This window comes from Vanellus vanellus (genome assembly GCF_965231255.1).
Source record: "Vanellus vanellus genome assembly, chromosome: 8".
In the NCBI taxonomy this organism is placed as follows: domain Eukaryota; kingdom Metazoa; phylum Chordata; class Aves; order Charadriiformes; family Charadriidae; genus Vanellus; species Vanellus vanellus.
Genome location: NC_138913.1, coordinates 6099244 through 6114871, shown reverse-complemented (window position 1 = coordinate 6114871; position 15628 = coordinate 6099244). Strand labels below are relative to the sequence as shown.

Below are 15628 nucleotides of genomic sequence, written 5' to 3'. Positions count from 1 at the left end.
CTGAGTGCTGCCATGGGGAGAGACCCATGCTGGGCTTCCCAGTCTAATTCAGATGTTGCATGAGGGTATTTTATTTTTCTTTGGCTCTGAGTTCAGTACTGGGGTGCGAGCCCCACTCACTGTGGGGCAGGAGAGCGTGCAAGCCCAGCCCACCCCTCCTGCGTACAAGGGCAGTTGTGAAGTTGCTAGAAGGATTTATTTGATGGAAAAGACCAGCACAGGCACCTTTGAAGTAACTGCTAATCCATGTAACCATGGAAATTTTGGCAAAGGCTCCTCGGAGACCATGGGCAGGCCACTAAGTAAATACTCTTGGGGGCGAGCTGCCGAAACTCCCCTCCCCAGGGAGGCCGGGCACCACAGACGCAGTGGGGCCCCTGGGCTGGGTCTGGCCACCTTTGCCTGTTTCCTCTTGGTGGAGGGCCTGGGAAGCCCTCCTTGGAAACGGGCTCCATGACCACACACTGTTGACCTTGGAGCAGCCCGGCTGGGCTGTGGGGCAGAGCTCGCCCGTTGGCCAGTCACCGTGGGTTGAGGGTGCAGGCACTGATGGCTCAGGTAGGCATGCGGAGATCGGGGGCACAGCCGCTTTACAGGGAAAAAGGACCCACCTGTATGAATATTATTTCTCTGCTAGCTCAGATCCTACGTGATGGCGGATCAGAAACACATCCACAATTCCACATTTTTCCCTCGAGCTTTTCCTGTCTGTCTGTATCTCTCTGTTATTCTAGTGTTGCATACCAAGAATTGTAACCCTTTTCAGACCTAGCCCATTTTTATTGTTATGCAGAGCCCAGCACAACAGCCCTTAGGTCCATGGTGATGTTGCTAGGCTGCCGTAACGATGCAGTAACACTCTGTTTTGTTTTCCAGCAGGTCATGTCAGTTCGTCCAGATCTTCACCAGCACTATGTGCGGGCCTGCCAAAACGTGGGCCAACCTGAAAACCCCTTCATTGCTCATGTGCTTCAAGAAGCCGATAAAACGTAAGGAAATAACAAGATGAAACGTAAGGAAATAACAAACAGCGTGTTTCAGATGCTTCTGAAAGCCTTAAACAAGATAGCAGGACAAGGAATTGAACAATGAGACAGTTCATGCAGTTTCAGGCTTAAACACAAATCATATTTAGCGTTTACTGTTGAAGTTCTGGTTTGACTCACTGTGACATCATCTTGGCAGAAGTTTGTAGCTATGTATCTCTTCTTGGCAGCTTTACAAGGAGTGAAATCAAAAAAAAGTGAAAAATGTACGGGATGGTGCCTTTGTGTCCCTTAAAGAAGCCAAACCCAGTGTCTAGTCATTTTAACCCCCTTCCTTTTGTCTCGCTCCTGTTTAAAAAGCCTCAGCTGCATCCAGTTAGCTTCCAGCTGGTAATGCTTCCCTGAACTGTCTCTGAATCGTGCCAAGGTATTAACCACCCAAATTCTCTCCCATAATGTGGCTAGGTAGGGCTTCCTCTCATGGATGCTCTCGGGGTCAAAGTTAACTGTCCTTTTGAGAGAAAATACAGTGTAGTGAAATAGTTTGTGTTAGGTTTTGATTCTGAGGGCAAGATAGCCCAAATAAAGGAAAGGGAACAAGTAAAAAGGAGATGATGATGTAGCCTCCAGGACAGTCTTTATTTCTATCCGCTTACCCTCATCTTGCTTCTTCCTGCTCTCTGTGCACGTGCGCTAAGCGTGGCCTTGCAGCTGTGCAGTGTCTTCAGAATATCAAAAAGGACAGTGCTGAGGTACAGTTTGAATCACATCGTCTGTCATGGTGTTACCAAAGTTAGCGGCAGCAGCTAACTGCATGCAAACACATCAGCGAGGGCAAGCATGGATACACTCCTTATCTGGAGAGAGAATTCATTTTTCTGTATCATTTTACTTCTCCCCGTGTGCTTACATTTTTATGTTAACAGCAGATGGACAAAAGGGATCACATTAAAAATAGCTGGAAATAATCACCTAGTGCCTGTGCAGAGAGTTACAGATGACGATCTTCAAGTTCTTGCCTCTGTCTTACGCAGTACTGTATTTGTCACCGGTAAGCTTTTTTCATGTATGTTTGACGTTGCTGTGCTAATATAAGAAAACATATGCAGTCTTGATTTCAGCCTTAATTCATCTTTATTTGTTTCTGTTTAGAGATCAGCTAATTGTAGATATGTGTCTGTCACATTCTTCATTCATCTTTTTCAGGTTTGGATCTTAGGTGTAATGTATTGACTGATGCTGGAGCAGAGCACATGGCAACATTCCTCCAGGTGCCAAAATGATGTTTATCATTCAGTAACTTGTCATTTATTTGGCTATGTTAATATTTATCTGTGGTAAACTGTAGACAAGAATGCATTGGTTTGGCAAGATTCCATTAATGTTGACTTTCACATCCAGATCCATCCCACTAGAAAATCAGATTGTATTCTCTGGGGGGATTTTTAATTTCTGTTAGAAAAGCATTTAACATTTGGCTAGGGTGTCATGAAGAAAGAACAGTGGAATAAACTGTGGGACTTTTAGGCTTACAGTTCAATTCAACAAAGGACGTAATGGTAGTGTCAAGTGTGCCAGGGCCTTTGTTTTAGATGCTTTATCATCTCTGTTAGCCTTTTCGTAGGTCTAAACATAGGAAACTTTAATGCTGCCTTTCTGTCATTGTAAGCACCAGAATACAGACAGAAAATGGTAAGCTGCCACTCAGTGCCTGTGTTCCTGGAGCTCAGGGAGGGCCATTAATTCCATAAAATGCCTGAAGGTCTGCATCTGAGCTTGACTACCTGCCTCGTTTGGTCATGCTGAGCACGCTGGTTCCTAGGTGGGTTCTGTAAGCCCCACAAGGACCTACAGACTACATGTATTTCTGCCTTTCCATCATCATCTGATGTACTTCAGCATTCTTTAACTACTTCTCAAAATCAGGGGCTGCCTAAAAGGCAGTGAAGGACAGAGGTTTTAAGTACCTGTATAACACATCTCCTTTTTGAAAAATGCAAGCATGCTCTGGAAAAGAGTCTCATTGCTTTCTGCTTTGTTTGTTCCAAAGGAAAACTCCACTCTGCAGTACCTTAACCTGATGTTTAATGATATTGGCACAAGTGGAGCAGAGCTGATAGCGAGAGCACTCCACGTGAGTATTTGTCTGGGAGATTTAGACAATGGCATCTAGTTTGGTATTTCTGCTTTTGATGAACAGCACTAGCTGTCCTGCCAACATCAGAGCTGGCTGAAAGGGCCCTCTGTCTTCATTCAGCATTTTGCTGTATCACAGGGACTGCTTGTTTTCCCAAGGCAGACTTCAGAAATCAGGTTTCACACAAGAGAAAGTTGCATTAACACTTCATTAACACAACTATCACAGCTGGATTTTTCTGTGTGAAAAATGCTATGCTATAGGATATGTAATGCCATCAGTTTTTTCCTTTTTTTTTTTAAAAAAAAGAAGTGTTAAATTTGCCCGTACCTTGAAGACAATATTTGTCTTGATTCAAGACATGTTTTCAAAACTTTGCCTTACAGCAGGAGCATAAAAACATGTTTGTTATTTTTAATGTGGTTTCCCAAGGAAATGAGGCTTGTGTGTAAGATCTGTTGCATTTGTGAAATGAGACTCACGCGAGCTCTTTCTTCCTCCTTCATAGTCTTTCAACTCTGAACTGATTTCAACTCCATTTGACAGGCCTCCAGAACGCTAACATTGTACAGTAGATTGTACGACGCTGGGTTTGCAAGCAACCCCAAAGCTATTTGTGCAGCCCCGTGGCAGCGTTTGCTGGGTTTGCTGAGCAGGTGGGTGGCAGGGCCTGACCACCAACCCCTTGGCTGCGGGGGCTCCCACTGCCAGGTCAGGCAAGGAGGGGATCCCAAGGTGAAGGGGGTGTGTTATTGAGGGAGGGAGAGGGAAGGAGATGCCGTAGTGAGGTACCGCAGTGGGGGAAGGGGTACCAGGGACATGTGGAAGACAGAAAAGCCCTTAGAAACCAGGTTTCATTAATTCTGCTGCTCACAGAACTACTTGTTTTGTAATCTCTTACTTAATCAATCATAATCTCGAGTGATTATGGTGGTACTGAGGAATTAAAAATACAGAACTACTCTGCATTGCACTTAGGGCTTTATCAGTTGAATAGATATTTCATATCCATTGAAATTCTATGGAGGGTGAGAAGAAAGATGCTGACTTCTCTAGACCTCTGATTAGACCTTAATATTGCCAGTGAAGCCTCCACTCCTGCAAAGACTTACACACCGGTTTGACTCTGCACCAAGTAGTCCTGCTGAAGGCAGCCAGCTTCACTGAGCTTTGACTGGCTATGTGATTTAAAAGCCTCTGAAAAATAAAGCAAATTACATTCTTGTTTAAAATATGCTTACTAGATTTGAATCAGTTTTGATACAATTTGCATTTCAGCTGTCAATTTAGGCAGAAATATCTGCCTGGATTATTTTCCTGAGTGTGAAATTTGCGAACTTGGGAGAAACAAAAGTTTTCAAATACTCAAGTTTTGCTTCCAGACTGTCGTGCATTTGATTCCACTGAGAGGAGCCTGAGCCAACTGCTTAGACGGTGTTATCACTGTGACAAAATTCTTCTGGAGGGATGTTTTGTCTTTGTGTGACAACCAGCAGGATTCACAGGAAAAAGGACAGTGTTGTTTTTCAGGCCATTTAAAAGGAATTGATTTGTTTAATTATTATTTTGTCTAGAAGAACGAAACTCTTGTGTATTTGAGAATGACTGGAAACAAAATAGGAAACAAAGGTGGAATGTTCTTTGCTTCAATGCTACAAATGAATTCAACCTTAGAGAAGCTGGATCTTGGAGACTGTGATATGGTGAGTAACCCAGTCCAATTATCAGCAATGACATAAGTCTTTCAAGGGTATTACAAAGGTCCTGCAGTGCTTAATTAAGGGAATATGCCATCTGTTGCCATTGATTTTACATTTTGAGATAGCTTGAGGTAAGACAATATATAATATTGCAATGTCTACTCGGAAAGGCACATTACATAAAACACCTGTGAAGTCATAACTGATGATATATTAGAGCTACTATGTCCCTGGGAATTCAGGTGCTTGGCTTTCACATTTTCCAAGTTTCTGCTGTTCATTTTTGTTATGCTGTCCTGTGTAATTCCTATTGAAGAAAGGACTTCTTATTCTCTAGAGGTTCTTTTCCTTCTGAAGTGTGCAGTGCTGTAATGCCTGAAAGTCACCCAGTCCCATAGCTCTATTGCTCCTGTCAGAGCTTGATCCGTAAAGGACATAGGCACAAGAATGCTGAATTGAGTAGAAAAGCACTTAATTTGATCTTGGATAACTCGCTGCCTCCAAAAGTTGGGCGCTGAGACTTCTTACATGGTGCACAAGGAAAGTCAGGAGGGTAGAAATGGGTCAATGCACTAAGCAAGGTGGTTCCCATTCTAGCCAGTAAAAGCCTGTGGATGGCTTTTAAAAACCTGTGGGGTGCAGCAGGAGGTAGCAATTGGAGCTGTGAACCTCCTCCCAGTGCAAGGTCCCAGTGCCTGGCTGATGGTGTGTCCTTGTGTGATCACATCAGAGGGGCTGGAAGGTGGAAGTGGTTCTTCTCTGTGCCTGGCAGAATCTGGTCCTGCATCTTGCCCTCCAGGAGAATGCTCTAACCAAGCTAGAAGTGAAATTAAGATGGGCCATTCTCAGCCTTCCTGTTAAGGGTGTTCATCTTTTCAGGAGATAATGAAATGTATGTTGGGCAGAAGGAGTAAGTTTGACTGTAACCTAACAATTATGACTGTCACCCGGAGGCAGGCAGAGAGCTAGGGTCAGATGAAAATTTTATTGTATTTGTTTCCTGGCATTACAGAATTTGCTTCAAAATAAGAAAGGGGAATACTTCTCAGAAACTCTGAAGGGTGTTATGAAAACATAAACAAGGAAAGTGTAGCTAGTGTAGGATTTATTTGAAAGCTTAATATGTTTATGCTTGGTAGGGAGGTGATAGAAAACTGATTTAAAATGAAATAGTTTTGGGTGTAAACAAGCCTAATTGGAAAATAACATAAATACAAATTAGTGAGCAAATGAGAAGGAAATAAAAAAAATCTGAACTGGCCTATATTCTAGACTCTCACTACTCTGTACCACATTAATACACATTTAGTATGAATTTACGTAGTGGATAGATGTTACTTAAGACTTTTGCCAAAGACCTCAGGGAACACACGCAAGTTGATTTTAATTCATAAATCAGCAAAACCAAAATACAGGATCAATTAAATGGGCAAGTATCTTTGAGATGCATTATTCTTGCTTTTTATTTTCTGAGTTGCCAAATTTCCTGGTCATTTGTAGTCCTTAGTCTAATTCCACTCTATTATTCTGTAGGGAGTTGGCATTGGTATTAGCAGAAAATACATTCTGTGTCTGTAAGCACTTGCCCGCTGCGCATGCACCTCTCCAGAGTACATGGAGGCAGAAATAATAGTATTTCCAATCTGAGCCCATTTGATGTTCTTGATGTGCTGACAATCAATTCTAAGAAGTCATGGTAATTTGATAGCTTGATCTATACGTTGGACAGGTTTCTCTAAAGAGTTTATTTATTTTCATTTCCAGGGTACGCAGTGTCTAATAGCAATAGCAACATCCCTGACTCAGAACAAATCAGTCAAAGCGATAAACCTAAATCGTCCTTTACTATACAGCCAAGAGGTATGTAAGTAGACTGCAGTGTCAGCTCAGTCAAAGAGAGAAGCATAAGTAAAGTCAGTACTGAGGTATTTATGGACAGCTGAACTACGTGGCTCTCTGGGTTTCCTTATGAAGTTAAGTAAATGGTTACATAAATATTCTTTTTCTTTTTCTGTGCCAAGTTTTGTGCAGTCACAGGTTGCCCCTGTTTAACTAGAAGGTTAATTTTTTAAAAATTTCTTTTTTGGTACACATGCATTTGTTAAATAATGGGCTAACAGAGAGGGCTTGGTATTGGAGAACCCAGTATTCTTTCTGCTTTTAAGGCATGGAGAGTTTTGTGCATTGTTCAGCAAACTGAGGGAGAAATGCTGTTTAGCAGGAAATGAGAGGAAGAACAAAAGACTGCTGTTTATCTGGGCAGTGCCATACATGGGCAATTGCCAGAGCCAGAAGCCTGAAGAAGAAAGGCACATTTCAACAATGTGCCATATTCACGGGGTCTGTGTGGTTTTGTTGTTCCACTATGTGAACTTGAAACGTGAATTTAACAAATAAATGAACCCCATCAATGTAAAACCTATGATGCATTTGTTATCTGAAACAAAGACACAAACCCTCCAAAACAAGGGAGAGCCGAAAAGAGAATCTGCAAGGCAGTGTTTGCTGGGGGCAGCACCACAGGCCACTGAATACCTACACGTGCTCGGAGCTGCACGGCTTTTGCTTGTGGGCATGTGGCTTCTGTGTGTGGCTGGTCCTGCTGAAGTCTTGGCTATCGAGCTGGTTGCAGTGGTCCGATGTCTGTGACTGGCAGCAGTTACCAGATATCTGCGACAGCTATTTCCCTGGTGGCAGGATAACGAAATTAAACTGTCAGGAAGGCCAGATCTTCCTAAATTCCCAAAGGTGAATTTAACATTTTAAACAGGTTTTAGTTGTTTCTTTTCTACTCAGACAGGGCTTCATCTGCCTAAACCCAGTTATAGAAGTCAATTTAAACTACTGCTATCAAAATATAGGCCACTAAGGGGCTGGTTTGTGTTTGTGGGAGACTATTTGCCATTGTTCCACCTTCAGCTCTCATTTTCTGAGGTCTCTGGGTTGTTGCCTTATTTTGACTCACAGAATTCACTCAGTTTTTTTCTTAACTGAATATGACAACTCCAAAATGAACTTACTTTGTCTTACAGTGAAAGGACATATTTTTTCCCAAAGCAATCCTGTTTCTTTTTATGAAATAATAGATAAGCGTCATGACAAAATACTTTTAGTGTTAGTGAAGACTGACTCAAACATTCAGTATTTTAAGAGCAATGACTGGGAGGAAAACTGCTTAGACATAATGATTGGTGCTTCTGATATTTGCGGAGATGTATATAGTACAATCTGCAACTATCTTTCTGGTATTTTTAATTTTTATTTTATTTTTTGCATTATCATAATATATTGTTTCCTGGTTATTTTTAATACAAAGCTGTAATATACAAAATAGAACACTACTGATGACCAAAGCTTGCTGTTAGTTGCGCGGTCTCCCTTTTACTGAAACAAGACTGTATCTTATCCTGAAGTACAACTTAATAAAACTGAGTGTATGTTTTTAGGAAGAGACCACAGTTCATGTAGCTCTGATGTTGAAAAATAACTCTTCTCTTGTGGAACTACACTTGTGCAAGCACGAAATGAAAAACTTTGGTGTGGAGCGACTGTGTGAGGCATTGTATGAAAACTCCAGCCTGAGATATCTTGATCTTAGCTGGTAAGAGTTACTACGTGACAGAGCCCTGACTAACATTAGACACTCATTTTCTTTGCACCCTTTTAAAAAAATGTGTGCATCTCTCTTTCAGTAATAAAATAACCTGTGATGGCGTAAAATTTTTGGCAGAACTACTAAAACAGAACCAAACCCTGCAAATCCTAGATCTTAATGCAAACCGAATAGAAGATGATGGAGCCATCTACCTGAGTGAAGCCTTGGCTTTGAACAACAGGACTCTTCAGGCGTTAGTATTTACACAACTTGTCCAGAGACTGCAGGTGTAATGACTCAGCGTACAAGAAACTTGGACTTTGCAGTGGCTGAACTGACATCAAAGCTGTGTGCTTTGATGTTGATCAAAATAGAAAAGTCAGGAAGTTCCAAACTTTTTTGGTCCATTTTTCCTTCTCGAGGGAAAAAAATGTGAGTGACAGATGAGCGGGATCCCTTTGCCTAAGCATAGGCTTCTGCTGCCATTTGGGATGCCCCAAGGCCTGTGAGGCACCCATAGGTGCCGGCAGATGCCCCCGGGTCCTCTCGGAGCCCTGAAGCCAGGGACCAGGCAGGACACACTAATGTATTTCAGCTGGCAGAAACCTGAGTTTGGTAACTGAATGAAGTCTGCTGTAGCTTCACATTAGCTAAAGGAGTAAAACATGAGGCCCAGACGTGCCATTCAGTCCCATGTGCTGATGCCTCGTGTTCACCTTCCCACACTGCCAGGCCTACTCATAATTCATTTTATCCCCTTTTCCTTCTACTTCCTTTATTCCATCTTGTATCCATTGCTGTGTGGCCTGACGTATGCTTGTTCTTCTATTCCAGGGGGTTTGGGGGTTGATGCTTAGATCGGTTTTGTAGTGGTTCATCTGACATGTGATTCACATCTTTTACAGTCATTCAAAGGGGGATGTGCATGGGGGAAAGCAATTAGATCTTGTTAGTTCTTTCTGCATCTTTACAGTGTAGGTCCCTGTGGCGCACAAACGAAAACAAACCAAGAGCTGTACGTATTCAGAATGTGAAGATAATCAGATTCCATGCAAGGATAAGGCACTATATTTGTTGATTCTGATCTTCAACACTTAAGAAAATCCTCTGTTTAAGTTAGCTTCCGGGTGAGCCCAAAAGAGCTGTAATCTCTCCACCAGGGTGTATTTTGTAGCCCGTGTTAAACCCTGCGTCGGCAGGATGTAAAAGCTGATCAAAGGTGTTACCTGAAGCCATTAGTTTTAAGTAGCAGACTGAGGAGGTGGCGGCTGCTAGGTGCCTCTGAAAGCCTTCCAGGTTCACTAATATAAAAATAACTGCCACTCCACAAAGATCAAAGCTTAGCCTGGATAAATGCCAAGGCTTGGACTTCAAAGCAGACTAGAGATGAGACCTGGCCACCACGCAGTAAGTCACTGACACCGAAGAACTACGTAGTGAACAACCTGGATGCACAAGGCATGGAAACGCCTTGAGAAATACCCCAAGTCCATAGTCCAAACTGCTTTTACCAACCTGAAAAAGATTTTACTGTAAGACTGGACTTGATACAAATAAATAATTACCTTATTAATAACAAATACAAAATTTTGATCTACATATAAAATATGATATATAATAATAGATAATGATAAAATATAAAAAAAGAATAAATCATAGTTATACTCTTAGTTTTAACTAAGAGATGGGAATTCTGTTGTTTGGCACACATTTGCATAACTATTTTCTCTGTTTATTAGGTTGTCAGTAGTAAGCAACAATATAAGCGGCAAAGGACTTGTAGCTCTTTCAGATGCAATGAAAACAAACCTGGAACTTTCCTATATTTACATTTGGGGGAACACATTTGATGAAGCCACCTGTATAGTAAGTGTTTGCTTCTGAACTCCTAAGAGGGTTGGGTTTTTGTTTGTTCTGTTTTAACAATCATTGGGAAGACTACAGCAATGCATGAACAAGATACCTGATTTACTTTGGCTTTTATTTTTTAATAATAATAATATGGTGGTGCTGTAGTGGGACTCACTGAACATCAGCATACTGAAATGATCAAGTACTCACCTATTTTGTGTTACCTTCTAGAGCCTTCACTGCAGTCAAAGTAGAATATTATATGTCAGATTTTTGTTCTTATTAATTTCAGGCATTTTCAGAATTAATTCAGATGGGCCGCTTAAAACCCAATTGTACAGATGTGGAACCGTATGAAGTGGATGGACACCTTCACCTCGCAGAGCTCTCCCATGGCCTTAAGAAGCATTACTACTGGACACCAAGTTGTGGAGAGGTGACAAACACAGATGCCAATGCCAGTCTGGCAATTGCAGCGGTTTCAGAATACTTGTGAGTGAGGTGGCAGCTCGGTGCACTCCATACACTTGAAGTTTTCCTATTTTGTTTTTCATAAAATAGATTATATCAGTACCAAACTTGCTGCATGTTGTTTCTTCAGGAATTGTTGTTTCTAGAAGGAATCTAAAACCACTTGAAGTGGCATTAGAGATAAAATATCGAACTAGTGACCTTAAAATTTGTTGCTAAAAATGCCTAAGCTATTAAAAGCCTATCAACACGAAAAGGCCTTAATTTTGCTGGAGTCGTTTCTATTGCACACTATCTCCTTCACCTTACCGTGATCAGATGTAGTTCCAGTGTTCACAGGTGACAGATTAATTTAGTATAATAATACGCTAAGAGGAAAACATTTTCACCACGGCGCAGCACACTAAGAGTGACACTAGGTATTCTTAGCAGTAACGGGGAGTAGAACAGTCACTGACCAGAGGAACGTGAAGAGTGCAGCCTGCAGCAGTGCAGAGGCATGAACTGGACTCCTAGCAGCTGAACTACTCTGCTGTATTTAGGAGACCTTCTCAGATCAGGACTCTTATCAAGTGTTTGTCATTTAAGAGAGATGCAGGGGCTGGTTCAGAGCAGCAGCAGAGCGTACGGATAGAGAGTGTCATGACCACAGTCTTCCTCTTCCACATGGCAGCTGCGGAGGAAGAGCTGTCGTCGCCGTCCCTGGGCTGTGGTCTCTGCAGTCAGGTTTCCAAGTAGCAGGGAGAGCCCAGAGGTAACGTTACTGCGTCTCTGCAGGCTGGAACACAGCCAGGCAGATCAAACTGACAAAAGCTTACACCCAGGACTGCCGCTGGGCAGCAGCTTTGCCTGACTGCAAAGCAGATATGCTGTAGAACAAGGCTCCTGTTGAAGCTAAGAGAGGTTTGGGTAAACTCATTTGTTGCTACTGTGATCTATATACTCTCTTCTCTTAGTAATGGCATGCTTTTGATCTTTATCCAAGAGTGACTTTTTTTATTTTTTACCCAAGTTAAATGAACTTAAGCGTTAAGCCATTATAATGCTGGAACATTAAAGCTAGTGAACCTAGTTTAATGGTACATAAATGATATTTTGATTAACTTGCACGATGTACTCGTTTCTTGTACTACAAATGAAAAACACCAAACTTGATTTCATTATTTCTTCCTGTCTCTTAAGAACTGTTTAAAAAGATTTATACCATTACAGCCACGTGGCAACTCCTACATGTGAGTAAGACAACATACGCATATAACGGTAGTTAAAAATTGTTTAATGGTTTGGATACAGACTTCTTAGAAGTTTAGGAATCACTCAGCTTGTTTCCTTTGTACAGCCACTCTGCTCATACCTGTAGAAGTGACTAGATTGATGCTCCTAACCAGAAAAAGTCACCAAATAGGACAGCAGAGGTTTGCTCAATGGCTTTCACTAGTGCAATCTTGTGCATGTCTAAATGTGCCTGTTAAAAATTAGTATAGAATAAATAGCAGAATAATCCTTGAATGTATGTGCGTGCAGGCAAAAGACCTACGAGATTGAAGTATGCGGGGAAAAGATAAGGAAGTAATTTCAACAATAATACCTAAGAAGCAGGGCTGTAACTGCTGATGTTCTGATTGTGTATTATCACAGTGGCAGTGCATAAACAGGGAGGTGCATGGATTCCCCTCCCCAGGCTGAAATGACCAAGTGGTACTGATAGCTGTTGTAAGCGTTGGGGATTTTTTTCTCTCCCTCCACAGCCCCAAACACAAATTAGTCAGGGTGTGCTGGTCCAAAAAGCACTTAGTATCAGAAGAGAACTTAGGAGGTAAGCCCACAGAGCAGGTATGTTTGTTCTACCATGCATAACTTGACATGGAGGTCTCTCCTCTCTGGCCCCTCAACCTTCTTGCCTGCTACAGACAGCATTTAAGACCTGATTAAGTTTTCTTCACCCTCCAGACCAGGAGTTTCCCTGTGTTCTCTTCACAGAAGAGCTTAACAGATGTGACACCCAAAAGGTGAGGGCAGAGCAGGAGACCAGAAATAAGTTATCTTTGTGGCCTGGCACAGGGACATCTTAACCTGTAGTCAGCTTGTTAAGCACAAAGTCCATAGGTTGCACTGTGAAAACCCCATTCTAGAGAGGAGCTTACAGTTTAACTATTGTTGCACAGAACAACAGAGCCACGAAAACAAAAGTTGACGATACGCAGAACATGATGGAGAAGAATCTCCATCCTATGAAAATTCACAAGTTCTTTAAAAGTTAGATAGGCTTGTATTATCAAAGTTGGTATTTTTCCTGACTGTTGCTGCTCTGGAGCATTGCAGGTTATACTCTGGCAGCCTAGAGAGATTACTCTCAGTACTGAGGCATTCGTGATAGCATTTCTTGCCAGAAAGACCACTTCAAGATTCAGGTTGAGGTATATTTTTTTCCATGTATCTTTCTTTCAGTGTATGAAGTTCAGGCTAACTTCATTTCCAAATTAAGTCTTAATTTACTTGTATGAATGACATTCATTAATCTGCTGTGGTAACAGAGAACCAAACCTACCAAGTCAGTCCCAGCTCTACAAACAGCAGTATTTTATTTTCAGTAGATGTGGTAAGATGGCAACAGTATCATACACAAAATGTAGCAGGATAAATAGCATCTACTTTCAAAATTGCTAGTGTATGTTTTTGAAATACTTTTATTCTCTCTGAACCTGTGTTTAACAGCAAGATGCTTGGCCCAAAAGAGCACTCTGCGTTATTGACAATATCCATAAAAATAGCTCATGTGTTAGAGTTTACTTTGATGTTCCTTTGTAAGAAAGGGCTGCAGAGTAATTCTTACTGAATGAGGTATGAACAGCTTCCTGCAAACTAAAATAATTATTTATGCAGACACCTGTATTGCTTAAAGAGGCCTAAGCCAGAGACATTTATTGCTTTCCTTTCTCTGAAAACCAAACCTTTAAATTCATCAAAGGTGTATCTTGTGTTCTTTGGAATGAGAGAATTTACGTAGGCTAGAAATTTTTGCCACGGTCTTCTGAGTTATTCTAGTAGCAAACACAAGCATAATCCTCCTCTGTAAACCATTGTTGCAGCTTCCAGAACTCGCAGCACCTTGCTCAAAGGCAGCATTTTTGCCTCAATTTAAAGGGAAGGGAAATGACTGATCCAGCAGGCCAGTGGTAAAACACAGGTCCCCTAAGTCCTACTGTGTGCTCTAGCCACTATACCACCTTCTGTAAAATTAAACAAGCTAGTAAAAATAAGATACCAATTCTGATAAAGAAAATCACAGAATGTCTACTTTAGCACAAAAAGTCCATCTTCAAAGCACTCTGTGAAAAATCCCAAAACAAACAACCCCTCCCCAAACACCTCAACACAAGTGAAAAAAAATTAACCTAAGAATCACTATACTAGATTGTATTTAGAATAAAGTTTTTGTTTAATTTAGTTTGATCAGACCCAAAATATTTTCTATGAGAAAAAACAGGTACGTTTACTGCTAAGAAGAAAATGTAGTAATCCTTGCTGTGTTAGTATGCTGCACTAAGGGCCACCGTGCATCCTCCCGACAGGGTGCTTTGATGGTGGTTATGTTAGACTGCTTCCCTCCTTCTTTTGTTGCTACCCCTCGCAGTTAGAAACAGGAGACACAAGGTGAGGGAAAATTACAAAACAAGTTTATTAAAGTCTAACATAAAACACGTCAGGCTAAATATGTACAACTCCCTCCCCTCCCAGGGGATTATAAAATTGAGAGTTGAGCTATATACAAATAACAGAGGAAAAACTGTATATACATGAAAGATATTTTTAAAATAATTTAAGCAAAAAATCAGTTATTAGTCCTTATCTGAACTTAATTCTGCAAGGCTTCTTGATAGCCTCTCCAAGATCACAGCCCTGAAATCCTTAACCATGGGACTTGTCCATACTTTAAAGTTTTTTTGAAACACGTGATTTCAGAAAAATTTTCATGCTTTGTGCCCACATTTAGGCACGCATTTGGAAGTAAGTGTCACACAAGGAGCTATTATCACGTATTTCTGAACAGCCAATTAAGAAATTTCTAGATGCAGAATAACCTATTCAGGCAAAACTTGCAATGACTTCAGTGCAAAATTGACTGAAACAGTATTGAAACAACGTTTTGACAAATCATGTCGTTTTCTCTAAATTACTGTTAATGGAATTATTAAAATTTTACCTTTCATTTTGCAGGTAGGTCTCAAGAAGGAGATGTTTGCCTAAAAAGATTCCATACTTCCCCACATTAATCCCTTACAGAAATTATCAATACTGTTATAAACCTTGTACCTCCAAAATGAACTCAGAATCCTTAAGCCTAGGAATTAGATGTGCAGCTGATTTCCGTGCATCTATTGACAAAAGGTACAGTACAGTCCTGCTGCTTCAGGTCCTACAGCACCCAGCCTGAAAGTACCTTCTTTTTTTTTTTTTTTAGTATGTATATATTTTAAAAATCTATATTCTAGTAAATGAATACAGTTCATAGAGATCATACCTCAGCAACTGAGATATCTTCATGAAAGATGAGGGTAAAAATCAAGACTCTCAGATGGGGACTTAAGAGTGCAGGTCACTAAATTATTGCTTCAAGACAAAACTATAAGTCTGTGTATTCTATTAAGAAAGGTTAAAATTGTTGTCTTGTAAAAAATAATGATTATCTCCTTGTCTATAAAGAAAACTAAATGACTAATAAAGCAAGTGTTACTGTTAGAAGTATCTAAACAATTCCTGTATAAATCTAAGCACTGTATTTTTTTAAAAAAGTCTGAAATCTAAGAATACAGTAATAAGCTATAATTTTAGAAATATAAAAACAGTCCAAACAAACATTGTTATGGAATGCATTTTCTATGTAGGA

General features: G+C 40.8%; 1 protein-coding gene across 1 annotated transcript; it reads left to right on the top strand.

Annotated features, from left to right (window-relative positions):
* Positions 1-882: 882 nt before the first annotated feature.
* On the top strand, positions 883-10765 carry LRRC34 (leucine rich repeat containing 34; the record flags this gene model as incomplete). The annotated part of the gene is made up of 10 exons (XM_082486916.1): positions 883-989; positions 1913-2037; positions 2193-2257; positions 3037-3120; positions 4698-4826; positions 6588-6683; positions 8270-8424; positions 8516-8671; positions 10158-10284; positions 10562-10765. The coding sequence occupies 10 exons, from the start codon at positions 883-885 to the stop codon at positions 10763-10765; spliced, it is 1248 nt and encodes a 415-aa protein (XP_082343042.1).
* Between the last annotated feature and the right edge of the window lie 4863 nt (positions 10766-15628).